The following is a 26,222-nucleotide window of genomic DNA, read 5'->3' on the forward strand; positions in this document are numbered from 1 at the left end:
TTTCCTTTTTTGGTTTGGCTCTTATGAAGGTGTAGGCACTAAGAAAGAATTTCAAGTCACTCAAGATTCTATGATACAAGATACAATGGAAAAACTGTCATCAGAAAAAATAACATTACTCAGCATTGTACTGTGTGAAATCCAACATTGCAACATTGATACAGCTTTATTCAAAACTCAATCATTAATAAGGCACTATCCGACGCGGGATCACTAAAATATGTCTCTCTACAACCATGCGAGCTGGATCGATATGCACTCTAAAACGCGCTACTATGCTAACCAATTTAGGTAGGTATGTGGTACAACAAAAACACATTGCGGGGCATTATTAGTAGTACACATTATGCAGTTGGTGAAATCAAACGGTTCAATTTGAGCCACATATTCGGCACATTCAATGCACGGCGAGCTAGGAATCGATTGACAAATAAGGAATGTTCTTACTACGCTACTTAGTTATCTTGCTTATGCGTTCTTGTTCAATACCAACTTTACAATATCATAAGCAGTTGTGAGGGTGATTAATGATTAACCTTTGCCTTCGGCACGTTTATGAACAGTACTAAATCAAACAAAAAAAATCACAAAATGGTACATATTCTAAATTTGGCTTATACTTGAATACCTATATTGTAAGAAAAAAGTAAATCTTCACCTATACAGCAAAAAATTCGAACGAAATGTAATTAATTTCAACTTAAAGTTTGAAATCATATGATTTTTGTTTGTTTCAGAACCATCAAGACATGGATCATGAAAATATAGCTTAAGTATTTATAATACCCAAGTATTTCATTTGTTAAGTGTCAGCTAAATTGGCCGCAACTCTGTTATTATCCCTTTAAAGATATTCTGTGTAATTTAATTCTAGTAGGATCACAATTTTAGTATTGATTATTTTAGAGAATCCAGTGCAAAACTTAGATATATTTTTGATTTCACATTTCTTTTTTAATCATTTTAGATAAATAGGTTTTAATAGTATTCAAACTCTTCTCCTAGATCTACACAATCTTTATAATATTATAATACAGCACCATATGATTTACCGGAAGAACGTAATGAGTAATTGAAGGAAACTATCAACATTTCCCATTCTAATAATATCTAGCAAACAAAGTAGAGTTATTTTTAGACACTTGGCACACATCTAATACTAAGCTAGCCACACTCATGCTCCCGCAGGGTGGCCAGGCGCTTCTTGCCCCTTCCGAGTCGTCATTTATGCGGATGATTTTGGCGTCGCTTCAGAAGCGTCATACCGGGATCACTAAGCGAATACGTTTCCGGTTCGAACACCGGTGGGTACTCCATGTTTGGATAGTCCGGTGGCGCTCGATTCGAAGAATTGGTGGTAAGAACTGAGCTTGGAGTAGACGTAGTTGATAATATACTTCCAATGGAAGTTGTGCTAGCCGACTGTAGCACAGTGCTGTTGCCATCCGATGGGACGATCTGCGAAAGGAAAAAAAAGTTTATTAACTACAAAACTAAATTTCCATTGAACATCTCTTTCTTGCCCTATATTCTTTTGTTTAAAACACGAAGTTAACTCAAAAAATAAAAATAAATCATACCTTAGTATAAGTTATCGGAGAAAATACCTCATGATCGATCACCGTCGGTTGATCCTGGCTTTGTTGCTGATTCTTGCCGAAGATTGCCCGGTGCAGACCTGGTGATCCGAGCAGTTTCTTTTCCTTGGGTGGTGCCTTGGTTGAGGAACTGCTGAACGAAAGCTTTGTGAAGTAGGAGGTGCTACGTTCGGGGGCGGAGTTTTTTCGCAAATTCTGAATTTTAGATGAATTTTCTTTGAAATCTGAAGAGCTGTTTATGGTGTTTGATTTTTTGATACTGCAACCGGGTATGATGTTTGCATTGGTATTGGAGCCAGCAGATTGTAGGGTTGGGTTTATGGCAACAAAATTACTGTTGCTGGTGGCTGTAGAGAAAAAAGATTGTTGATTACCTAACGGAGTGCTCGGCTGATGTTTAATGAATTGTTCCGACTGCTTCAGGTTTACATTTAACGCAGGCGTTGTTTTCTCCATTTGTTTAGTTTTCAACGATTCTTTATCGTTATTACTACTGCTGTGTTTGAACTGAAACAACTTTTCGCTGCTCGCTTTAATGTTGTCCAGCTTAGCGATAACAGCTTTGTTTTTGGATCGTTTGAAGCTGTCCCTCAGGGATCGATCAGATGAAGAGGATTCTTCGTTACGCCTGTCCGATGAATACCAATTTCGGGATTTCTTCTTCATAGAACCGTTTCCTTCTTGTCTGCGTAGTTCACTGTTCTGATTGGTGCTACTGGGACCAGCTAAGGCTGGATTTAAGGTGTTTTTCAAATTAGACGAATCGTCCCCAGAAATTAGTTCGTATCCAAAGTCACGCAACTTTTGACCTTCTTTGCTTCGTGTATACATAATATCTTGATCATCTAGTTTGAAACTTTGAGCGTAATCTGGAGTTACCGGTAGACGCCGTTTCTGTATCTTGATAACGGCTTCCGGTACGTTTAAAGTCACATTTTCTGTCCTTGTTTCGTTTGGTTTGGCCAAATACTTTTTCAAACTGCGATCGTCATACTTCTCTACTCCCAGGCATACTCGCTTATTGTACATATCCTGAGCCTCCTCGGCTTGTTTCTGCAACATCAGATCTTTCAGCGTAATCATCGTATGCAAGTTGCTATGGGAAGGGTTGTTGTCCCAGTTGGCTGATGTTTGTAACAAGCTTTTAGATGTTTGGAAATCGAACTCAACCAGATTGGGGTTGGATGCGTGGATGTAATTATGTGGAGAAACACGTTTCGTTTTTTTAGTTCGGTTCAAAAGCTCGGCTGCATCATGCTGGACTGGTGTTGATGGTTCAGGAGGGTAGGGTTCAATGAATATGGGATGCGGTTTGTCTTCCACAGTAGGTGTAGGTGGAGGTTGTAACTGGATAACTGGAATCTGCTGTTGGGTACTGGTATTGGATGCAAGTGATAAATTACTAGCTGTGATGCTTTCTTGTGGAACGATGGATGAGCTGGCGTTAGGAATAACTTCGGTCGACACGGAGTTGGTGCCTATTTGAAGACCTCCGGCACCCGGAACTTTTCGATAACTACGAAACCCCGAAGTTGGCACGGGCATTTCACTGGAATTTGATTTTTCGACATTTTTATGTGAACTGAAAAATCCGAAAAATTTACTTTCACTGTGCCCGCTGCTTCCTCCGGTGCTGTGGTTGTCCGAATTAAAGGGATTGCTTTTGGTAAATTTTTTCAGAGAACCGAAGTTCAAATGATACCGTTCCTGTTTAGTAGATGATGTTGGTGTAGTATTATGTCCATCGACATGTGTCGAACGATGATGCGTGTTACGACCCAATGAAGAGGATAATTGAGGGGATGGCGTGCAGAGGAGATTTAGCTTGGTCTGACTATCCATCATACTAAATTCATCCTCGGAGCTGTCCGTTTCCGAATAAAGCTCTTTGACACTGTGATCCACTGATCCGCTACCAGGTGCATTGCTATTGCCCTTCAAAGTAGCCTGTTTAATATACTCCATCCATTGACCTAGAGCTTCCTGTGTTTCAGCAGCAAAATAAAACGTTTTATTTGGATGATACACTTTAAAAGCAAAAGGTTTAGAATGGACTTCCTTTGCCAAAGAAATAGTAAATCCAGATAGGAAAATCATGCTGTTCGCCTTTTGAGATTCTTTGGATTTAAACCCATACAATGTAGTTTCTATGAGAACGAAATAGTACTTCGCCCAATAAGCTAATCCGCTACGATCTTTGGTGCGCCGATAAAGATGTCCTTGAATATCGCTTATGCATAGGGTTTTTAGGGACACATTGCGGCGTTTCGAAAGGAGCGAATTTTTCTTCTTCAGCGTCAGGCTCTTGGTTTTGTTTGGGGTGAAAAGTTCAGAAGGCGTTTCAAAAGGCTCCTCTAAAAAATGTTTGCTGGGAGGAATTCTTTTCGGAGGTGACATCATCCGCTCCGCCGGTTTCGGTGGAGGTGACAACACTAGCGGTGGTGTAGTCGGTTCCAAAGGTTCCCGATTCTTTAAATCAACCAAGTTGGCCAGTTTAGATTTATTGTTGTCCTCTCCGTGTTCGTAGCTACCAGATGAAATCTGTTGCGGATTGATAAACCCCAAATCTGCGGGAGTTGAACTGGGCACAGTAGTCGCTGGTGAAGGTGGCGGAGGTTTCTCCGGCACAAGCGGAACACTGGATTCTAACGTTTTCTTTGGACGCGGCGGGGGAACCGGTGGTATTTTCATCAGGTGTTCTTTGCGTGGTTCAATCGCTGGTGGAATATCTAAAAGAAAATGAAGAATTTATTATTTTATCCTACAGATTAGTTTGGACATTTAATAAAAAGTACCATCGTCGTAGGCAGGGGTGCTGTAACTTTTGTCCAACCTTCCTCGCTTAACCATTTCACGATTGATGAGCACCGTGTTGATGGCTTCGGCGATATCCGTTTCTCTCGAAATTTGCCTTTGCATCGGTATCGGTTTATACGCAGGCTTGCTAGGTGCAGCAGAAGTGTTACTAATACTGGTGGAATTGTTCGTTTCCTTATTGCTGATATTTTTTGAGCTATCGTCCGATGGAGCATTCGCGTCTTTAACGGCTTGTCTTCCAGCCTCAGTGTTACTATAAACAACAAAAAAAAACTTATAAGGAACATTGTAAATTGAAATTTAACAAAAAAAAACTGACCTTGAGTTGCTGTTGTTGGCACTGTTTTTGTTGGCTATTGATTCAAACTGCTTGACACGTGCATTTACCGATTGAACGGGAACCTCTTCATCGACGTAGGGAATAGGTTCGAATGCTTCCAGCACCGTATTGTCAACATTGCAGGTGTACTTGGTGTCTACATGACACTCTTCAAACTTCATGTTCGATTCAAAACGCACAACTTTTGAAATACCTGGTTTATATTCCTCGCTCTGTTCGCCGGCACCTTGTTTAGAGCTTTCTAGAGGACAACCGTCACCTTTTTCCGTAGGAATAATATCAGGCAACGAACTCTTCAAGCCCCCGAAGCTGTTAAATTTACCCTGCCCATTCGTTCCGTTTGCACCATTGACCATTCCCAAAACGGTTGTAGGTCGGGGAGCCATTTCCAGCCCGAACCCGAACGAAACAGATTTGTCCCGAATGCTCTGGGGATCGTTGGAAAGTAGTTTGCTTTGTCGCTCGTGCCAGAAAGAAACGCTCACCAAATCCTTAAAGCTGGAAAGCGTGTGCCGTCTCTGTAGCACAGCCCTCGGCTTGGGCAAATATAAACGGATATCCTTTTCGGATTTCTTTACTTCCGTCGGGGTCAAGATATCACTGCTTTCCGATTCCGAGTCCGAAACGTGCTTCTCGGGAACTCGTGGCAGCGGTAAACTGAAATCCTGAAGGGTGAATAGTTCGGCGCGTGGACTGGGTAAACTTTCTCCCCACCTGTAGGGGAGGGATCGCTTTTTGCTCGGCAATCGAAACGGTTTTATGTAGATTTGTCCGTATATTTTCGTGTGTTTCGGTCGTTTTTTCAATGTAAGTAGGACATCTGTAAAAATGGGTCATGTAAATAAGAGGTTCAGAATTCAGTTCGGTATGTTAGTAAAAGTTGCATACCTGGCGGAGATTCTTGCAACTGTAGTAGCACTTTTTTGTATTCCCAGCCAACGACAGTTTGGTAGTTTATTTGAACTATTTCATCTCCTTCTTCTACCTTTCCGGAATTGTGAGCGGGCGAGTTAAATTTTATTTCAGCAATCCTAGAGTCAAATAAAACGTTAATAAAAAACGTAAAATTTAAAATTAGAAAATTAGAAAAATAAAACACAAACCTATGGATTCCATTCAAGCTTGGCATGACAAGAAATCCTAAGTCCGATTCTCGTTTCTTGAGTGTGACCAAATCCAAAGATGCTGGCTGTAGAACCATTGGATCAGAAATATCTTGAATTATGTAATCTGCTATTTTGGCCAGTTTATCAGCTACGTTGTGAATCTGAAAAATCAAAAGGAAGTTGTAACAATCAGTTAACAGGGAACATGATTATTATCGGCTACTTACGGTTTCTACCGGTTTAACTGAAAATCTATCTCGCATAGCCATGGTGGCCATTTCTAAGCCCAGCTTCATTATTCTTTTTTTCAACTCATCGAAATTATGTTGTCCTGGAAATTAACGAACAAAATCGAAAGATAAATTGCTGAATGGAACGGAAGTGTGGTGTATTTAACACTACCTCTAAAAGGTTTACGGTCCAACCACCCAATCAGAGGCTTCACTACAGCAACGGTCCTGGTAATATCCTTCAATATCTGTGTTTCGAGTTTGGTTTGATCCGAGTATTCCAGTTGTTTACAGAGGGACCTTGCAGCACATGCAACGTGCAGCGCGAGAAACTGCAAATTCTCCTTGTCGAGATTGTAGTTCTGCAAACATAATATTTTTTAGAATAATGATTAAACGGAGAGAAACATCAAATACTTACGAAATTTTTCAAATATTCCACCGCCTCCAGCACAATCTCCTGATGCCCAATCGAGTACATGCCAAGTTGTTCCAGCTCGTAGGGCCGGATGTTGAGCAGCTGTTTGCCACCGACTTCGTTGTTGGTGAAGGACTGCACATAGTGGTACATGGAATTGTCGAGCCCTGATTGAAGGGAAGAGAGCAGAAAAAATACATTGGTATTGTGAGATGACGATAACAAATGCATCGCACAACCGAAGTGCGGAAGCTGCCAGTTAATGACCTAGTTTTCTGCTCGATAAAGTTTTCTGATGGGAGTTCTTATCAAGAAAGTTCTTTTAAATAAAGTGAAAAAATGTCTCCTTGATTATTTTTTTTGTACTCTAGATAGTGTGTTAGGATTAGGGTAAAAACTTTGCAAGGTCAAAAAAATTTAACTTATGTTGGTGCATTTACTTTCAATGTGAGGTCCTGAATTCTGAAATTTAAATATGATTCCGGTGAGCTGTTTTTCAGATGTTTGGGATATGTCTTATCTCTGACTTTCTGAAAAGTTGGTTATAAGAATAATGAAGTTAAATTGAGGTTTTTTCATAGTACGTTATCGATTGAAAATGATTATTTCAATAAACTAAAAGTTTGGAAAGCAAGAAATTTTAAAATATTTCGAAATTACGATACCTAACTAATTTTAATTTTAAGTAATATTTTCCGAAGAATCTTATTCAACAACAAAAAAAAAATCATTGGAATAAAAGAATCGTTTTCCTAATCGTTCCATTAAATTATTATTTGATTTCTAGCATTAAAAAATCGTTACAGGAGTTTTGTAGCATAGCTCTATAGTAGCACATTTTTGTGAAAACTGCCAATACAAATGTATCAAAAATAAATGTTTCTTCTAGAATCCGAAAATAGTTGAATAAATCTAGTTAGGTATTAGTTTCCTAATTTATTCTTCAAACACATAAATTCGTTTTTTAGATTTTTGAGTAAGTTTGGCTTAAGTTTTTCAATGAAAAATGTTTCAGATCATAAGTTAGTGGTTCTGTGGTGTATAAGTACGCTTTTTTTCTTTTTTGATAGGAATTCAACCTATTAAGGTCATTCTTCCTCGTACTCGCTAATTTGAAAAAGTAATCGTTTTCACAAAATTGTTGGGCTATATCAATGTTCTGCAAATCATCAATCATCAATCTGCTATATCAATATGTTAGAAAGCTTAAATTCCCTTTTGTCCCAGCTACAGCTAACTAGGTCAGCTTCGTTTAGGCTCACAAAACGCGAAGCCATCATGATGGGGAATCGCAACAAACAACGATGAGCCTCTCTACACCCAGCTAGTAGCATTTGCCTATCGCTTTTTCTTCCTTACCTTTGAGCCAATCCGTGACTTGATCGCTGCTCCATTCGGCCACATTGATGTAAGCCATTTTTGTGCTTGCTGTCTTTTGGAGGTCGCCTTCGCCAGCAAGGAGCTTAGCTTAGCTTAGCAGCTATGATGCTGCGGTGAAGTGCCCTTTCTCGTTGCCTTCCTTCCCTCGCGGTGTTTATGTATATTGCAATGACGAGGTCTGCTGTGTATTTGGCAAGGCTACACAGGCAAGGGATCGTCGATCACGATTTTTCGTGATGAGACCACGAATCGTAACTTTCCGATTTCGTATTACGCAGATGATACAGTTCAACTATCCTTCGAGACTCTGGCACTCCATTGGATGCTGCCCAGCTTCCACTTGTTGGCTCAGTTTTTATTAGAAATAATTTTGCATTTTTACATTTGAAATGGATTCGTGGAACCCAATTTGAAAACTTACAAATGCAAGTTCTTCCAACTATTTTTTGCTTCACTTTCTAGATTCACTGGGAGCTAATGGATGCTAACCAATAAATTAGACAACGGGGGATGACTAATTTTCGTATGTACAAGATGCACCGTGGTTCAGAATCCCGAACTTCAACCACAAATTACATCACTTCCGAACGAATCCACGCCTCGAAAACTATCACACTCGATGCACAACTAACGGACGTCACTGTTACGACATTAAATCAACAGAAAAACTAACAATTTTCAGCATCAATTCACATTTTCACGAGATTATAAATTCGACTTGACTTTTTCTGCTCATGGATTCGTAATCTTCTTCAAGGGTTCTTGTCGTTGGTTTTTTCCTCTCTGCTGCTGATTCGCTTTCAGCTTCGAGTTAACAAATGAATGGAAAAGTACGCGAGAATGAAACGATCAGCACTATATACGTATACGGGAAACACGCGAGAGCAAACGAGATGACAGATTTGAGAGTTTGCTCCGAATCGAAGACTGTGAAAAGTGTAGAGGTAAGTAGTGTAAAACTTTTTTTTGTGGAAACTCCGTTTTTTATCCTATTTTTTTATTATCGTATTTTTAGTTGATTTATTAATTCTGTTCCAGCCGATACAGTTGAAAATTCATAAGATTCTCTTAAGTTTAGAATTATTTTATTAAACAGGAACTCTCTTTGGCGCTACAGTCTTCAGGTTTGACAATGATTTTGTTGGGTGTAGTTGTGTGCTGGGTATGTTTTCTGTTTGGCAAAATTTATGAATGAACTGCATGCATAACACTCACACAGTTGTAACATTTCGTTGAGGAGATGGATTCTCCGAATCTCTTTGCTTGTTTTCTTTTCGAAATTAGAATGATGCAAAAATTTAAATGTAGAATAACTTTGAGGTACTGTAATTTTTTGGTTGAGTAATCAAAAAATTCTATTAAAAGATGGCAATTATACGATTTTGGCGTAGTTTCACTTCAATATTTTCAGTTCAGTAAAAATAACAAAAACTTCCGTTGAATAACCAATAAAGTGTTTATTGTTTAATGGCGGTCTATCCTCTACAGTACAGCTTAGTTTCGAATAGTACTTTAACACATGGTAAAAATAACAGCTCGGCTGCCGCTTTCATTACCACTCACTTTCCTCGTTATCCCAGCCATCTTCCCCATTGGCTTCCAAATCGTCAATTTTGATCTGGAACCTACTGGTGTCCACATCTACCAACGGCGCTTCCTGATCTTTCATGGCTTCAACATGTTTACCTACATTCGGCATGTCGTTCAATGGAGACAGTTCGTCGGGATCTTCATCGCCAATAAGCAGTACATTGGCTTTTTGAATAACCGGTTCCATGTCTTTGAAAAAATCTATTTCCTCGGCGGTATTCGATTCCAGTTTTTTGAAAGTTTGTGATTTGATATCTAAACTATCTATATTATCGTCGGTTTTTTGTTTTGGTGGCAAGGTATCTTTTAGTGCGGTAGAGCTACGATCGTTTTGCACATTTATTGGTTGAGGTGTGTTTGACTTATTGCCTGCTATAGATACGGCAGCATCAGAGACGGTTTTTACTGATTCTGTTCTGTGTTCTTCATTGATATGGTGACTAACAGTATGCTCATTTCCATCATTGTCCCAATCGCTCCATTCATCAACCTCCACCTCTACATCGCTGTTAGTATCGGTGTCTTCACCATCAGGTGATAAACGCTGCGGCATGAAATTATACTCTGGTCCACCTTGAATAATGGAACTGAACGACGCACTCGTGTCACCTGTTATTATTCCTAAAGCGGAACCGCCGCCTGGAATGGGACTTCCCGACAGAAATTCTCCTGAACCTATCACCGGTGTAATCGATCGAACTCCGCTCCACGGAAGCGATTGGTCAGGAACCCCTTGAGGGCGGCCGTCCGCAAATATTTTGCTCCGGTTGCCACCAATGACGACAGCTGAACCCAAAATCGGTACCAAGTCTGCTAAACAGAGAAGCGTTTTGGCGACCAGTACATCATTGGTATCTTTTATTCCTAGCAAAAGCTGAAAAGAAAGAAACATGTCAGATCCAAGAGTCGATTAGGGTATACCAAGCAATCTTATCACCTGTGGCAAAATATCCTCCTTGAGGTCTTCTTTGCTGAAAAAATCGACATAATCGGGGAAATACTCAAGGATTGTTAGGCGAATTTGAGCGTCTTGGACGCAGAACACTTGCTTGATCTTGGGGATAATGTATGAAGAAAATATTTTCGGTGCAAATAGTCCCAACGCCAGATCATCGCCTTTCGGTCTAAGAATAAAGGGTGTAACGCAAAGCTGCGCTGTTGTGTCCAGAAGGACTATTCGTGACAGCAGCAACGATCCCATCTGCTCTGCTACGGTCTCGGGGTCGAAGGTGCGCAGTCGATCGGCCAGTCCGGTGAAAAACTCCTGCTTAGCTTGTGAACTCTTCAAAGGAAGTTCCGTCAAGAAAGAATGTATAAGGATAAAGTCGTGGTTAAACAGTGGATGCAGTAGAATTGCCGACAACTTTGGCCGCATGGCCACATTGTTATGCTTCAAATGTGTTGTACAGTAGGATTTGAAATCCTCTACTGCTGGAATGTTGCTGTCAGTTTTATTGTGCAAAATCTCTTCGCACATTACGGCGAAAGAATATTGTTCCACACATTGACCTTTATTCTTGAGTTCATCCGGATCTATGGCCTTTGAGTAACGATAGGGTTCGGATTTTTCCAACAAATTTAATGAGAAATCTGAGTTTCTCCAAAGGTGTTCAAACCCGGCCAGTCTCCATGCTCCATCTTCGGTTACATAAATCGAAGAGATGCTGATGCTCAAGTGCCGTACGTTGGCTTGTTCGATAAGAAATATTAGCGCACATAGAACATTTCGCAGTCCTAGACATATCTGTACATCGCTAGTGATATTGAGACACGTTGCTAATGGCCGACATCGTTCTGTAGCCAGCATCTTGAGCGAACCCTTGTTCCATGATGCGATGTACTTCAAAATGTTCGGGTGCCGATATATTTTGAGATTTTTAATCGCTCGCTCCAAAGGGTTTTGGTTTGCCCAAAATTGACCGGTGACCAGGGTTTCTCCTTGGAATATCGAAATATAAGTCACCGCCGACTCTGTGGGAATTTCTCCACTATAGAGCGACCAATAGTCAGTAACTTGGATGGCCTTTTTGCTGATTTCCAATCCTTTCAACTGCGATTGATCGTTACCCATGGTTTGTTGGATGTTTTCAAACTTTCATAGCTCCACAAAACATACAGAAACTAGCGTAAATAGCTTTTATCAGATCGAAAATTCAGCACACAAATTTTTCACACAATTTTTTCCGAGTCGTGGTCAGTTTTGCTCCAAATGTTATGAAACAGAAGCCAATGGAGGAAAGTCAAAAAAGATTCGAGGGGTCTGCCAATGCAATGTGGGAATTTGATTTTTTTTAAATGGCTGACAGAAACTTCAAAAGCGTCGAATGGGTGGAATGGGTCAGAAGGTCGAAAGCAGTTCGCATTTGATAATATTCTTATCAGCTTCGTGTGTTTTGAAACAAGTTTTAAACCAAATATTTTTTAACTATTTTAAAAAATTTAAAAGTTTATTTCTAGAGTTTGTTTTGATTAGGTCGTATGAACCAACGTAAGCAAAATTGAGTTATTTACTGCAAACGATTTAAAAACATGTATTCTACGTTAGGTAGAATTTTGGTTTCATTTTATCAATTAATAAATTTTAGAACATGAATTAAAATTAAGACGTATAATGACTTTCTCATTTTCGAGTGCAATTTGGTTTTAACGACTATTTGCATCGCGCTAATTTGCCGTGCATGCAAAAAGTCGCAAAACAACAGTTCGGCGAAGTGGTTGAAGCGTCCTTTTGCATTTTTTCCGGAAATTGGTTCAGAAAGACTACAAAAGTGGAAATATTAATCAGAAATGGTAATAAATGATAGTTTTTGCTATTTTGGTACAAAAGGGGGCTTCAATATGTGACTTGGTAAGTTCAATTAATGTTAATATTTATGCTGCGCCAAATCGAAAAATATCAATCTCATATTTTACAGAGGCAGCCATAACAAAACAACTAGAGGCTATTTGGAAACGTTTCCGCACTCCTGGAACGTTCATCATTTCGAACAGCAAGCCACCAATGGTAAGTGGACTACGAACATTCCTTATGGACACCCCCTCGCAGCATCGATTCCGGTAATCACAGAACGGGTACTTTCAGGTAACACCTCTGCATACTATTAAGTTAAACATCAATTTTCCATTAATTTCGATAGAAATTACAAAGATTGAGAAACTTCCAATCAAGTTAAAATGAAATTCTCGCGTGAGCTTTCATTACGTCGAATGAAACAGAAACACCGAACCGAGAAAAACGCTTCTGAAATTTGAGGAATGTTTTTCAAATCCTATTTTTATTCCTTCGCCGATAACCCTTCAAAAAATACGCAATATTCATGGAAACTAATTGTGTCAGCTATTCCACATTATGAATTTAATTTTTTGCAATTTTTAGAGCTATTCTTTAATCATATAGGAACATACGACATATTCAAACATAAATCGTTCATACGTCTGAACACATTCGTCGTTTGGAGGGGAAATTTGTTTCATTCGTCTCTTTTCTTTCGTCCTTTGACTCGTTCAACTTGCACTTTCGCCCAAATGTTTCTGATGCAAATACTATGGGAAATTTTCAGTTTTCTCGGCGTAATGGCTGTTTAATAAGTGAAATATCTAGTGAAGCGGTAAATTGGTGAGTAAATGCATAATGAAATGTGTGAAACGGGTGCGCCATCGGTCAAACCAGCTCGCTGCTGCTGATCAGCTTTCTGTTGCCGATCAGCTGGAGGGGAAATTTGTCTCATTCGTCCTTTGATTCGTTCAACTTGCACTTACGCCCAAATGTTTCTGAGGCAATTACCGGTAAATTTTCAATTTTCTCGGCATTGAGTGAGTTGTCGAGTGTAGCGGTAAATTTATTAGTGAATGTGTAATAAAAGTGTGAATCGGGTGATTGAGTGACTAACAGCAGCAGGCTGCTGCCGATCAGCCTGCTGCTGTTAGTTGTTAGGTTTGCTGCTACTGCTGCTGTTCGGTTTCTTTTCCTTGCTGCATTATTTTACAGCGTTCGAAAGCCTGCTTGAGTATCGATTTAAGAACGCTTGAAAACAAAAATCGGAAATAATATTCATTGCAAGGTTGATATTCTGATAACCTCTACCTGTATACACTTGTTTGCTCATGGAATCCATAGCGATTGTGCTAGGTTTTTCTTCCTCTGCACATTCGCCGTTTGGAAGAAGGGACGTAAGCAACATTGAAATTGGCAATCAAGGTTTTGTTTCATTCGTCATTTTGAAAGTCTTAAATTTTATATATTAAAAGGGTTTAAATTGATTGTTTTATCAATCACATAGGTAGATAATGTTATAATGAAGCTTTTTTAGTGAATATCTCAATTTTTCAAATTTTGTTTCATTCGACGTAATGAAAGCTCACGCGAGAATTAATGTTAGTCTGCATAACGACGTTAGTGCCAAGTAGATAATGCAAAATGTCGTAAGTGCATTTTCACTGAATATAACTAAACGAATGGCCATATCGAATTCATTAGCATGTTCTTCAACTATTTCCACATCTAATATAAGTTTTCCAGGCAGCTCTAAGTGTTATTCAAAATACTAGAATAAAATATGTGTTCAAAATTTTCAACAGCGATTTTCTCGGAACACGCAATGTGGCTCATACGACCTAATCAAAACAAACTCTAGATTTGAACGTCAATTTGTTGATACACTCTTGGCCGTCATAACCCAAAACCAAGTTGAAATGCCGCAAAATCGGATGAAACTGGCTCCCGACGAAAATGAGTTTGCGGGGGTTTTCTCAAACTTGAGAATAAACGTCATTCTCGCAACTTAATTTTGGGGCATTGGGATTTTTTTGGGATATTTTTATTTAATGACCCACTTATCAAAAGGGATTAAAAATATTTGAAAAAATGACAATTTGTTATTCATTTAATAAAATCTATTTTAATGAAAATCCTTATTGATTATAGAATTAAAAAAAATATTCTTTACAAAAACAAGTTGCCAGACCATAATGATGCTCTAATTGTGGTGATCACCACACCAACCAGGAAGGGAAAATGTCTTGAAATGTTTTATGTTATCTTGCCTCCCGGAGATTGGCACTCCTTTAAGAACCATTTGGACCATCCAGCGTAGTGTTAACCGCAGTTCCCGTCTTCAGTGAGTTGTAATACTAAATCCGGGTTTTTCCAGATCGCCATTTTTTTTTTTTGTAAAAATGGTTTTATTCGTACAAAATATAAAAGATTATAAAATATTACATACATTCAAAAGCAAAATCAAGATTTTCAGTAGTTAACATATTTCTACAGTCTAATACAAAGTTAACATATGTAATAAACAACTTTAGAGCTTTATTTTTAGCATCTCGACTTTTCGAATTTAGTTCTGGGAAAGCAAACATGTTATAGGAGATATTTCTGCCTACAATCGGTTCCAAATGCAGCTTCAGATGATTCCATAGGTGGCCGATCCGGGTACAGGATGAAAATTTGTGCTCCAACGTTTCCATTACATTCGGACAATGTTCACAGTTGGGACTGCTAGCTCTTCCAGTTCTTGCCATTAGAGCACCATGGGGAATTTTTTTATGCACAAGGAGGTACAGTTGAGATTTTTCTTGGGAATTCAAAGTGGATTTGTGTATGTTTCGCCATATGAGCCTCCATGTCATGTGTGGGTGTTCCTCGATGACTTTTGGCTTGTTCAAAGATTGTCTGTAGTACATGTAGAGAGCTGAAGCAGTCGGTTGATCTTTCAGTCGCTCATCAATGTAGGGAATTTCTTTGGCGATAGTTTTGAGACAGGGATACAAAGCTGGGATACCACTGATATTTGGAGGGTTGATCATTTGAGTTGTGAAAGATGCAGCAAAAGGAGTACAATCGAGGCTTTTTAAAAATCTTGTTAGAAGAAGCGATTTGCATTTTTTAATGGGTAGATGTAAATTAAGACCACCCTGTTCCAATGGCAGGGAAATATTTTCCATTGAAACCCTTGTTGGGTATCGTCCCCATAAGAAAGAACCTATTTGCGATGTTATTCGAGCAACTTGTGCATTTGGGATACTAAGAACAGATGCTAAAAACCAGAGTTTCGATGTTACAAATGTGTTGACTAATATAACTTTTTGTCGTAATGACAGCAAACGAGGCTTAAATATCCACATCAGTTGGGATGTTTTACGGATCAGTTCTCCCCAGTTGATTTCAATGGTAGTTTTTAGTGAATTGAAAAATGTAATACCCAGAATTCTCACTGACTCTTTAGGAGTCATCCAATCATATTGAAAAGATGATTGAGATTGTCCAATATCCATTGAAATGGTTTTGTTAACATTTAGTATTGCACCAGCACAAGCTTCATAATCGTCGAATGTTCGTTTGATCATATTAAGTTTTCGTGGGTCTGATATAATTATCGAAACATCATCGGCGTAGGCTACTACTAAGTCCAAGGGATTATTGCAGATAGTTTTAAGTTTTTCTAGGAGAGGATGAAGGTAGATAACAAAAAGGTGCATGCTTATAGGATCCCCTTGCCGGACAGAACATTGAATGGGAAAGGGTTGACTGATGTTTCCATTAACAATTACACGAGATGAAGAAAGACACATAATCTTATTAATAAGAGAAACAAAACCTGAATTAAAGTTCATTTCCTGCATAACTGTGAGGAGGAAGTTTTTGTTAACACGGTCAAACGCATGATCCAAGTCAAAAGAGATAACTTTTGCAGATTTCCTTAGGCAGTTGATTTCGACAATTCTGTCTTTGATGGCAGTCACAGCTTCGAAAATATTCTTTTTTCCATTTGAACATTTTTGAATGTCATTAAGTATATTGTTTTCAGACATAATTCTTTCAAGTCGTGTTTTAAGAATCCTAGAAAATAGCTTGAAGTCAAAATTCAAAAGAGATATTGGTCGAAACGATTTTATTGTTTCATCTGAAGTCTTCTTTTTGGTTAACACTATGATACCATCTGCAAAATTTGGGTGAATATTTCCTCTGATGGCTTCATTCAATATAAGATTTAGTTGACCATGGATTATGTCAAAAATTTGAAGGTAAAGTTCATTTGGGAGTCCATCGGATCCAGGGGATTTTCTATTAGCACTGCTTTTGATGGCGAAAAAAATTTCCTCAGTAGTAATTTCATCCATTACATCATTATTTGAAAGTGATTCCGGAGAAATCACCCTATTACAGGGAAATGTATTACCTGTTGGTGTACTGTGAGCAGAATAAAGGTCTTTAAAATAATTGAATACAAAAGTTTCTATTTCAGAGGGATTGCTTAGCGTTCTATCGGTGTGTTTTAAAGAAGTTATCGTACTTTTATTTTTCTTTTGAACACGATCTCCAAGTTGAAATGATGAAAAACTTTCACCTGCTAAAATATTGTCATTTAATCTTTCATAAACTTTTGAAAATTTAGATTGCAGTTGCAACATCATTGCCTTTATTTTATTGACCTCTTGCAGTGTGCCAGTATTTTGAAGAAGATTATCATATGCTGAATTTAACCTGCCATACAAAAGTTCATTGTTCAAATGGAAATCTCTAAAAGTCTCGTTAGTTTTCCATTTAAAAAAACTACGGATTCTAGGTTTCGCTAATTCTATCCACCATGTCATCCACGAATTGTAATTTTGCCGTTCCCTGAGCCATCTACTGTATTTAAGTTTGAATTCATTAATATTATCCGTTGTCAAAACATGGGAACGCAAGGCCCAATAACCCCGACCGTTAGCTTTTCCTAGATCAGGTAGACAACATCTTAGCTTGAATGCTCTGTGATCAGAAAAACACGTTGGATGATAGTTTGAAGAGCGTAGATGTGGAGAGAGAGAAGAAGAAACATATATTCTATCTATACGGGATGCTGAATTTGACCTTATGAAGCTGTATATTACTTGGTTCCTATTAAGAGTATCCCACGTATCCAACAGTTTTAAATTCTCAACAAGACGTTTTAAAGAAGGACAGTGATTGCTAGTTCCGGTTGCGTCTTTAGAAGAAATCACACAATTAAAGTCTCCCCCCACCATAAAATATTCACTACAGTTTTGGAGATAGAAAGGTAACGAATGACTGAAAAAATAATCACGAGCGGACTGGTTTTGTGTTCCTGAGGGAGCGTAGACATTACATACTGTTACGGAGTTGTTAATTTTGATTGAAAGAATACGACTGTCAAGACTACGTTGCACGTTTGAGAAAGGAATATATGACTTCAGTACAATGGCAGTTCCCCTTTTAGAATTATCGACGTTAGAAATTACATTAAACCCAGGAAAAGACAAGTTAGAATTTTCCACTTCCTGTAATAACACAATGTCCAGTTCGAAGAGACGTATAAACGATTGTAAAGCATTTATTTTGTTAGTGCTCGCAATGCAGCAGGTGTTGATGCTAGCAATATTGTAGCTTTTGAATTGATTAGTCACTTTTAAAATTTAGATGATGAACATAAATACACATCGGTTTAGTTTTGGGTAGAAAGTTAGTGTGCAACAAAGTTGCCAACATTCCCCGAGGGAGAGGACGTACGAGGTTTTTTGGATTTTTTACGTTTAACAGTTGTAAACGAAAGAACAGAATTCGAATCGTCATTATCAGCCGTATCATCATCAGAAGAGTCTGAGATGTTGTCTTCATGATTTTTGGATGGGATCACGGAAATGGGTGGGGTACTTACGGGATTAGACGAAGTAGTAGCTTGAATATTGTACTCCTGTGGAGTCGAAACTTGATCATCATCTACTAGCATTTCAATGACCATCTCACCATCAGCATCAGAGACCTCACTTTTTTCAGTTCCCTTATTCTCATCTGTTTCGATAACACTCAGAGCTGAGCGAGGGGAAGTTTGCTCAATTCTCTCTTCGACCCTTGATACCTGTGTTTCAGGCAAAGTATTGGACTTTACAACTTTAGCGTACGAGCTTTCACTACGCGCGTTTTCTAGTCGTTTCTCAAGGTCAACCTTTTGTTTAAGCAGCTTTTTGTTCTCAACACATGTACTACCAGGATGTGACGCACTGAGGCAATGGCGACAATTTTGAGGTTGATTACGATATGTAATCAAAGTCAATTCTCCTTGAATGGTAACAAACGACCGAATATGACGTCGAAGAATCATTTTTACCACCTTTGCACCCGTTGGTCTTCCTTTATATGGAGAGCTCTCACCCCACACCAAATCCTTAATGCACTGTACCTCCCCATATTGTTGCATATAAGCGATAACCTCATGGTTCCCGATGTTCTCAGACAAGTCGTGTATTTTAATTTCCACACCACCGTCCTCCATAGCCAAACGTACACGGATTTTAGTTGCACCCATTATCATTTCGTGCTTCTCGTTGTGATGGTCAACTGCATCTTGAGCAGTTTTCAAATTGTTGCACTTAACGTGCACGCAGTTTTGTGCATGGTTCATTTGAAGCCGCACTACTTGCTCAAATGACAACCCGATCTTTTGATGAATGAAACGATGCATGTCTTCAAAAGAAGGCCGTTTGGTAAAGTTGGACAAATCCACTTTAAACGTATTTTCCCGCGGGCGCGGGGCCGATTGTGCCATAATGTACTTTGCTTTCAAAGTACGGCACGTGAATACAAAACAACACCACTAGCTAAAAAACTGAGAGCGCTTGTAAAACAAGTCCGGTCGCGGCGAGAGCTTTAACCTAACTGATTCGCTTCTTCCGGTTTCGACAATTTTGGTGCCATCGCAACAGGCCAAACAGGCAGTTGGCAGGTAGCGTGCTGTGCTTTGTTTGTTTTGCATGAATATAGTGCATTCAACGGGTTTTGCCAGCTTCCGATGGCAAACATAATCCTTATAGAGGATTATTTGTTCCCGGCAAAACTCACACTAGTACCTGCGGTTGAGTTTGAGAGTGAAAAAATAATACTGATTATGAAAGGCAGAATCGGACTTACCGTGGGATTATCAGATGTGCTCTGGCAAATTGATCCATCGGATCCCTTTTTCTGCGGAACGGACGAAGACATTCGTTACAGCTGATTTCCGTTCTGGAGCTGTTAGCTTAACATTCCTCTTTGAGCTGCCGTTTGTATTTTTTCGTTTCTATGAATCGCTTATGGCAGTGCTCGCTTTCGAATTGTGGCTTATCTCTGTGTGATCTACATTCGATAAAACGTATGAAAAATATTAAATTTGATAAAATAACGCGCGAGAATCGTGAGAATTTTCTAATCTACTTACCAACCATCAACCAACCGATATATCGTAGACGACTGACTCGTTGGGGAACAAAAACAACCTTTCAGAAAACAGGGAATTTTTTTTGGGGTGGTCAGTTCGAGGTACGAACTTTGATTTTGGTGCATACCCGCATACTAAAAAACTATATTTCAAATAGTCACTACGATACATCTACGGCTTCAGAAAAGGTGATTGTCTCTGTAAACGTAGCTATTATTTTAAACTTTACTTCGACAACGATAAGAACTTAAAATTAACGTAATTGTGAATAAGTGATGGTATCTGGAAACGTGAATGAATGGTTTAACGATTTACTTTAATTTTATTAATAGTCGTAAAACTGTTCTCGAACCATAACGCAAAGCGTTCATGACGTCTGTCAAACTCATGTAAAAAATGACCGAAATGCGGGTCAGAGATGCCAGATGATTAGAGAAAATAATCTCAGCATAGATTTTTGAAAAAATCTTTTAGACAAAAAATAAATTAAAATTTTGATTATTGAATCGATAACATTTAGCAGCATTATAGTGGATGGTGGTCAAATGTTAGATACAAAGCTACAATTTCTCATAAAGATATCTACAGGAGCTTATGATATTGTTCTAGATTTTACCACACCATGCTATCCACAATAAGCTTTTAGCTAAGTTTAATACATCGGTTTCCTAAAAAAAATTTTTTTTTGTTTCTTTAATATGATAAATTCACACATCTATATATTTTAACGAACAAAGATTCTTTAGGTTTGATCTTTTCGAGCATTATGTTATTCATCTCTTAAGGTGATAAAAAGATAAAATAAAAAATTAACCCAACTATGTAGAACTCATTGCTGTTTGAGTTTAGGAAATATCACTTCTACTTTCGTTTAATTAGTTTTCAATAATAGTTATTTAAACTCTATGTCCTTGGAACATGTTTAACGCATACCACGGCAATTCTTATTTTCTTCGCGTTCATAACTTTTCGCGTTCACTATGTCAGACAGTTCACATAGTGCACGCGAACGTGATGCGAACTGCGGTTGAGCTGTCAAAACCTGTTCCTATCCATTGAAATAGCATTGAGCATAAATATTGAATGCATTTCCTAATAAACTTTTAAGATTTTTTTAATTAATAGATTTGTATAGTTTTCGGAAATAAAAAGTAAATAATCGTAAAAATAGCTAAAATTGGCACCACTGCCCCACACCGGCTGCACCGGTGAAAAAAGTAAACAACAAGTAGGTGAATAATGGCGATCAAGCTGCTGGGATTCCCGCGGCTGAAGCAATCAAAAGCCAGCGGCATCAGGAATTATAAACTTCCGGTAGGTTATAAAACAGGTGATAATGGTATTTAGATATTCATAATTTCAGTTTTGTTATTCTAGGAATGCACATCTTTGGCCAACCAGGAGAACTCAACGTTGAAAGCAAGTTGGTTTACCATTAAAAATTTCTCGAGCAGTCCCGAAAATTCCAGATGGTAGCGTTCCAAAAACACCTGTGCCGGGTTGGATGTCTACGAACGAAGAATATATTATATCTAAATATGATGAAAAGCAACCTCAAACGTAAGTAATAAAATGAAATAAAATGTAATGGCATAATTTATTATGAAATCCGAAATCCCCATATTTTTACATCTGTGTGCGTGATCTTTTCGAGCACGATTCCCAGAACCGTTTGAATGAACGTCATTTCAAATCGTTTCACAACTGTTACTGTAAGTGTTCGGTTACAAGAAAACATTTAGAATAACTGTAACGGAAACAGTTTGATTGTCCGAGTATGTTTTCCATGAGCGTTTTTTGGATTTTATCTTAACTGTGTGCAGAACAGTTCTTCCATACAAGTGGTTTAATAGTTCTAAACAGTAACATAACTTAACGCCATATTCAACAGACCGTCGTTTTGGAATTCAAGTTAAGTGCAATGTTTTTTATGGTTTCAGATATCATTTTCTAAACGTTTTTTTACACTATTCCTAAACGTTTTATAACTACTACAGGAACCGTCTTGTTACAATATTTTCGTATTCGGGTAGACAACACCCCAAAATTAAGAAAGCAAGCCGAACTTGATTTTGCTGGCCTGGCAAAGTCGGTTTTGGGTTGTTTTGATTCTGAGTGTACACTCTAAGCCGCTACAACCCAAAACCAAGTTGAAATGCCGCAAAATCGGATGAAACTGGCTCCCGACGAAAATAAGTTCGGAGGGGTCTTCCCAAACTTGAGAATAAACGTCATTCTCACAACTTAATTTTGGGGTGTTGTCATCGGTAGGGTTTTTGTTGTTGTTGCTTGAGCCAACCAATCTTATCGAAAGGGCATAAGAATTTTTTGGGAATAAAAATTAGCTACTTTTGTTCATTTTTATTTGAATAAAATTTGCATCTACAAAAATATAATTCTTGCAATTCGTTTTATGTAGACTGCAATTAACAACTCTTCGTAATTCTCGAGTTTTCTATCACTTAGAACATATAAGCTACAGTCACTTAGCCTGTTGGATGCTGCCGGAAGAAAAGCTTCATCATGTAAAAAGCAAGAATGACATCGGAGAACCATCGGAACGGATTAAAAATTTGGTATGCTAACTTTATATGGGGGGCATGTTTTCCTGTTACTAACTAAGCCTGTCGATGCGGTTGACCGGGCACTCGTCCATACTAAGTTCGTTTACCTGGAAAACGGAAGAGAAATCTGGTAAGAAAAAAACGATAACAAAATCAAATATGAACAAATCTCGCGTGAGCTTTCATTACGTCGAATGAAACAAAATTTGAAAAACTGAGATATTCACTAAAAAAGCTTCATTATAACATTATCTACCTATGTGATTGATAAAACAATCAATTTAAACCCTTTTAATATATAAAATTTAAGACTTCCAAAATGACGAATGAAACAAAACCTTGATTGCCAATTTCAATGTTGCTTACGTCCCTTCTTCCAAACGGCGAATGTGCAGAGGAAGAAAACACTAGCACATTCGCTATGGATTCCATGAGCAAACAAGTGTAGGTATACAGGTAGAGGTTTTCAGAATATCAACCTGGCAATGAATATTATTTCAGATTCTTCTTTTCAAGCGTTCTTAAATCGATACTCAAGCAGGCTTTGGAACGCTGTAAAATAATGCAGCAAGGAAAAGAAACCGAACAGCAGCAGTAGCAGCAAACCTAACTACTAACTGCATCAGGCTGAGCGGCAGCAGCCTGCTGCTGTTAGTCATCCAATCACCCGATTCACACTTTTATTACGCATTCACTAATAAATTTACCGCTGCACTCGACAACTCAATAAGTTAAAATTCACTATGCCGAGAAAATTGAAAATTTACCGGTAATTGCCTCAGAAACATTTGGGCGTAAGTGCAAGTTGAACGAATCAAAGGACGAATGAGACAAATTTCCCCTCCAGCTGGTCGGCAACAGAAAGCTGATCAGCAGCAGCGAGCTGGTTTGACCGATGGCGCACCCGGTTCACACATTTCATTATGCATTTACTCACCAATTTACCGCTACACTAGATATTTCACTTATTAAACAGCCACTACGCCGAGAAAATTGAAAATTTCCCATAGTATTTGCATCAGAAACATTTGGGCGTAAGTGCAAGTTGAACGAATCAAAGGACGAAAGAAAAGAGACGAATGAAACAAATTTCCCCTCCAAACGACGAATGTGTTCAGACGTATGAACGATTTATGTTTGAATATGTCGTATGTTTCTCTATGATTAAAAAATAGCTCTAAAAATTGTAAAAAAATAAATTCATAATGTGGAATATCTGACACAATTAGTTTCCATGAATATTGCGTATTTTTTGAAGGGTTATCGGCGGAGGAATGAAAATAGGATTTGAAAAACACTCTTCAAATTTCAGAAGCGTTTTTTTCGGTTCGGTGTTTCTGTTTCATTCGACGTAATGAAAGCTCACGCGAGAAATGGTTAACCTTTGGAACTACATAAACCCCTACTACGCGCATAAATAGTAATATCTTTCCGTGCCGGATCCAGATCCGGATCCTCAATATTTTCATCCTCCGTCCATACTGGTTCCAATATCAATGAATCAGCTCGTATTCTTTTTGGTTGTTCGTAGCCTGGTAATGAATTTTTCACCATCCGAAGGCACATCCGGATGTCATTCCGCTTAAAAGTGTCGGTTGACGACATTGTCATTTCGGAGTTCACTTTTCCTGAAAAAGTAAAGAAATAAATGTAACCAGACACTAAAAAGCATATTTCAATCGTTCTTACCATTTCATTTACCAAAAAAAACGATGTGATCCTCTCGATACCAAGAAAGTAAACAAAAAATATTTTGGGGCAGACAGTTCAAGCTGTGAACTTTTTTTTTGGGGTGTTGACTGCAGCAAATTAAGAACGTCAGATGAACTTTGTTTTGATGCCCTGGCGTTCTTAATTTTGGGTTGTTTTGTTTCTGAGTGTAGAGGATTTAATGACATAAAATCTAGAGTTTGTTTTGATTAGGTCGTATGAGCCACCTGACTTATTTCGAGAAAATCGCTGCTTAAGTTTTGTAATACATTTTCAATTCTGGTATTTCTAATGTAACTCAGAGTTGTCTGAAAAGTTGACATGCGATACAAGAATAGATGAGAAATATCACAGGATACTAAATACAGGCCTAAATTTAGATGTTAGGGTGAAAACGTACTTACGACCTTTAGCAATACTTTTTAGGCGCATACGGCTAATTCACAAATTTTATCTTAAAACATGATTTGTTTTGTTCGAACCATCGCTAATTCCAACGAACTTGCTTGAAAAACTAACTAACTAAGTTCTAACGGGATAAGATTCCTCCTGGGTATGACTCAATTATTTCCATTAAATTTGAGGAAACTCTTCAGATGGTACTTCGTCAAGTGTCGCGAGAAATAGCAAAAGAAAGAGTACTTACGTTTCAATCCCTGGAGTGTTACTGGATCCACGCAGGTGATATATTCCCTACAGAAATTAGCTGCCACTGTATGGAGAAAAAATGATCAGGCTGAAATTAATGTTAGAAATAAAAGTAACATTAATTGAACTTACACAGGAGAAAGTTGATAATTTATATCACTGCAGTATAGTCAGAACAGCCAATTTAAACGATTCCCGTTTAAAGAAACACACTTTTTATCATCTGGCAATGCATTTTCTACCAAAATGCATAAGGACACAAAAACCAACACGACGAACTGTTGTTTGGCGTCCTTTTGCATCACGACAATCCAGTACTGCGCAAAATGTCGTTTAAACCAAATTGCACTTGAAAAAGGGAAAGCGATTATACGTCCAAAATTCAAATAATGTTATTGAAGTTTTTCATTGATCAAATGAAACCAAGTTTTTACCTAACATAGAATACTAGAGTTTGTTTTGATTACGTCGTATGAACCAATATAAACAAAACCGGGTTATCTACTGCAAACTATCGATAAAGATGAGTTCTTTGTTCTGTAAGAATTTGGTTTCATTTGATCAATGAATAACTTTACCAAATTGATTTTAATTTAGGACGTATGATGAGTTTTTTGTTTTTGAGTGCATTTTGGTTTTTGCGACGTTTTGCACTGCACGGAACTATCGTGCAAAACAAAGGTCTTAAAACAACAGTTCGGCATTTTGGTTCTTACGACCAAATGCATTTTCTCTATAAATACTTCAGTAGAAATGTTAAAAGGTTTAGTAGTTGAAAGAAATTGTTAGTTCTAGTGGTTTTAGCTATGCCAATAAAACAGATGACATCAAAACGTTGCTAGGTAAGTTTAATAAAAGGAACTTTGAATTGGGCAAAATATCATCTTCTTTTTTTTTCCTAACAGAAACAGCCAAATTAGCTATGAAAGCATTGGAAAATGTCCGCACTCTTTGAACAGTTATCGGAGTATCACAGCATATAGCCAACAATGTCCCAGGCTTCTTAAACGTTCTTTATGAACTGTCCCCTACAGCACCGATTCCAGAAATCACTAAACGGACACCTCGACATACCAATACTGATTCCTCTTGTGATAAATTTCAGTACTACAAGCATTTCGAAGACAATAACGAAATTTCAGGTAAATACGATCAAGTTTTCTGATAAAATGTATGCGGTTGCAAAACGACATTAGCACCAAGTAGGAGATTCAGAAGGTCATAAAAACATCTTCAGTGAAAATAACTGAACCAATGGCCATGTCGAATACAGTAGCACTTCTTTATTCATTTCTGCATCGTATAGAGAAATTTCAGACCATTTTCAGTGATTCTTAAAATACCAGAATTAAAAATGTGTTTCTAAACTTCAACAGTGATTTTATCGAAACACATCAGGTGGCTCATACGACCTAATCAAAAGAAACTCTAGAATACATGTCTATCAATAGTTTGCAACCAATAACTCTTTTTTTGTTTATATTGGTTCATACGACGTAATCAAAACTAACTCTAGAAATAATGGATCCTTCAGTACAAAAGTTAAAATGTATGCGTATTACGTTACACTGAAAATCGAAAATACCCAAACTTGAGAACTGCCACCCGCCAAACCTGAGTTCGAT

General features: G+C 38.1%; 2 protein-coding genes and 1 long non-coding RNA gene across 4 annotated transcripts; all 3 read right to left on the minus strand.

Moving 5' to 3' along the window:
- Positions 1-139: 139 nt before the first annotated feature.
- Positions 140-8,627, minus strand: LOC129748015 (uncharacterized). 2 transcript variants are annotated; one of them, XM_055742464.1, is made up of 10 exons: positions 7,869-8,627; positions 6,513-6,676; positions 6,264-6,453; positions 6,089-6,192; positions 5,859-6,022; positions 5,644-5,786; positions 4,735-5,575; positions 4,394-4,668; positions 1,608-4,327; positions 140-1,458 (listed from the first exon to the last, which is right to left on the minus strand). In XM_055742464.1, exons 1-10 carry the CDS (start codon positions 7,924-7,926, stop codon positions 1,222-1,224), a joined length of 4,896 nt encoding a protein of 1,631 aa, XP_055598439.1. In that variant the 5' UTR covers positions 7,927-8,627; the 3' UTR covers positions 140-1,221. The 2 variants fall into 2 exon arrangements, with proteins under 2 accessions (XP_055598439.1, XP_055598438.1); XM_055742463.1 differs by having other exon boundaries at positions 1,581-4,327.
- A 704-nt stretch (positions 8,628-9,331) lies between these two features.
- LOC129748019 (protein-associating with the carboxyl-terminal domain of ezrin-like) lies at positions 9,332-11,881 on the minus strand. The gene is made up of 2 exons (XM_055742468.1): positions 10,417-11,881; positions 9,332-10,353 (listed from the first exon to the last, which is right to left on the minus strand). Exons 1-2 carry the CDS (start codon positions 11,548-11,550, stop codon positions 9,442-9,444), a joined length of 2,046 nt encoding a protein of 681 aa, XP_055598443.1. The 5' UTR covers positions 11,551-11,881; the 3' UTR covers positions 9,332-9,441.
- Positions 11,882-19,146: 7,265 nt separating this feature from the next.
- Positions 19,147-20,324, minus strand: LOC129748022 (uncharacterized). Its single transcript, XR_008737627.1, has 3 exons — positions 19,676-20,324; positions 19,390-19,593; positions 19,147-19,328 (listed from the first exon to the last, which is right to left on the minus strand). It is a non-coding gene; the product is annotated as an uncharacterized LOC129748022 (long non-coding RNA).
- Between the last annotated feature and the right edge of the window lie 5,898 nt (positions 20,325-26,222).

This window comes from Uranotaenia lowii, chromosome 2, assembly GCF_029784155.1.
Source record: "Uranotaenia lowii strain MFRU-FL chromosome 2, ASM2978415v1, whole genome shotgun sequence".
Classification (NCBI taxonomy): Eukaryota; Metazoa; Arthropoda; class Insecta; order Diptera; family Culicidae; genus Uranotaenia; species Uranotaenia lowii.

Coding starts and splice junctions, on each gene's coding strand:
- LOC129748015 (XM_055742463.1), bottom strand. CDS start 7,926: ATGGCTTACATCAATGTGGCCGAATGGAGCAGCGATCAAGTCACGGAT. Junction 6,677..7,868: donor AGTCACGGATTGGCTCAAAG/GTAAGGAAGAAA, acceptor CCCTTCAATCAG/GGCTCGACAATTCCATGTAC. Junction 6,193..6,263: donor GGACCGTAAACCTTTTAGAG/GTAGTGTTAAAT, acceptor GTTAATTTCCAG/GACAACATAATTTCGATGAG.
- LOC129748019 (XM_055742468.1), bottom strand. CDS start 11,550: ATGGGTAACGATCAATCGCAGTTGAAAGGATTGGAAATCAGCAAAAAG. Junction 10,354..10,416: donor AGGAGGATATTTTGCCACAG/GTGATAAGATTG, acceptor CTTTCTTTTCAG/CTTTTGCTAGGAATAAAAGA.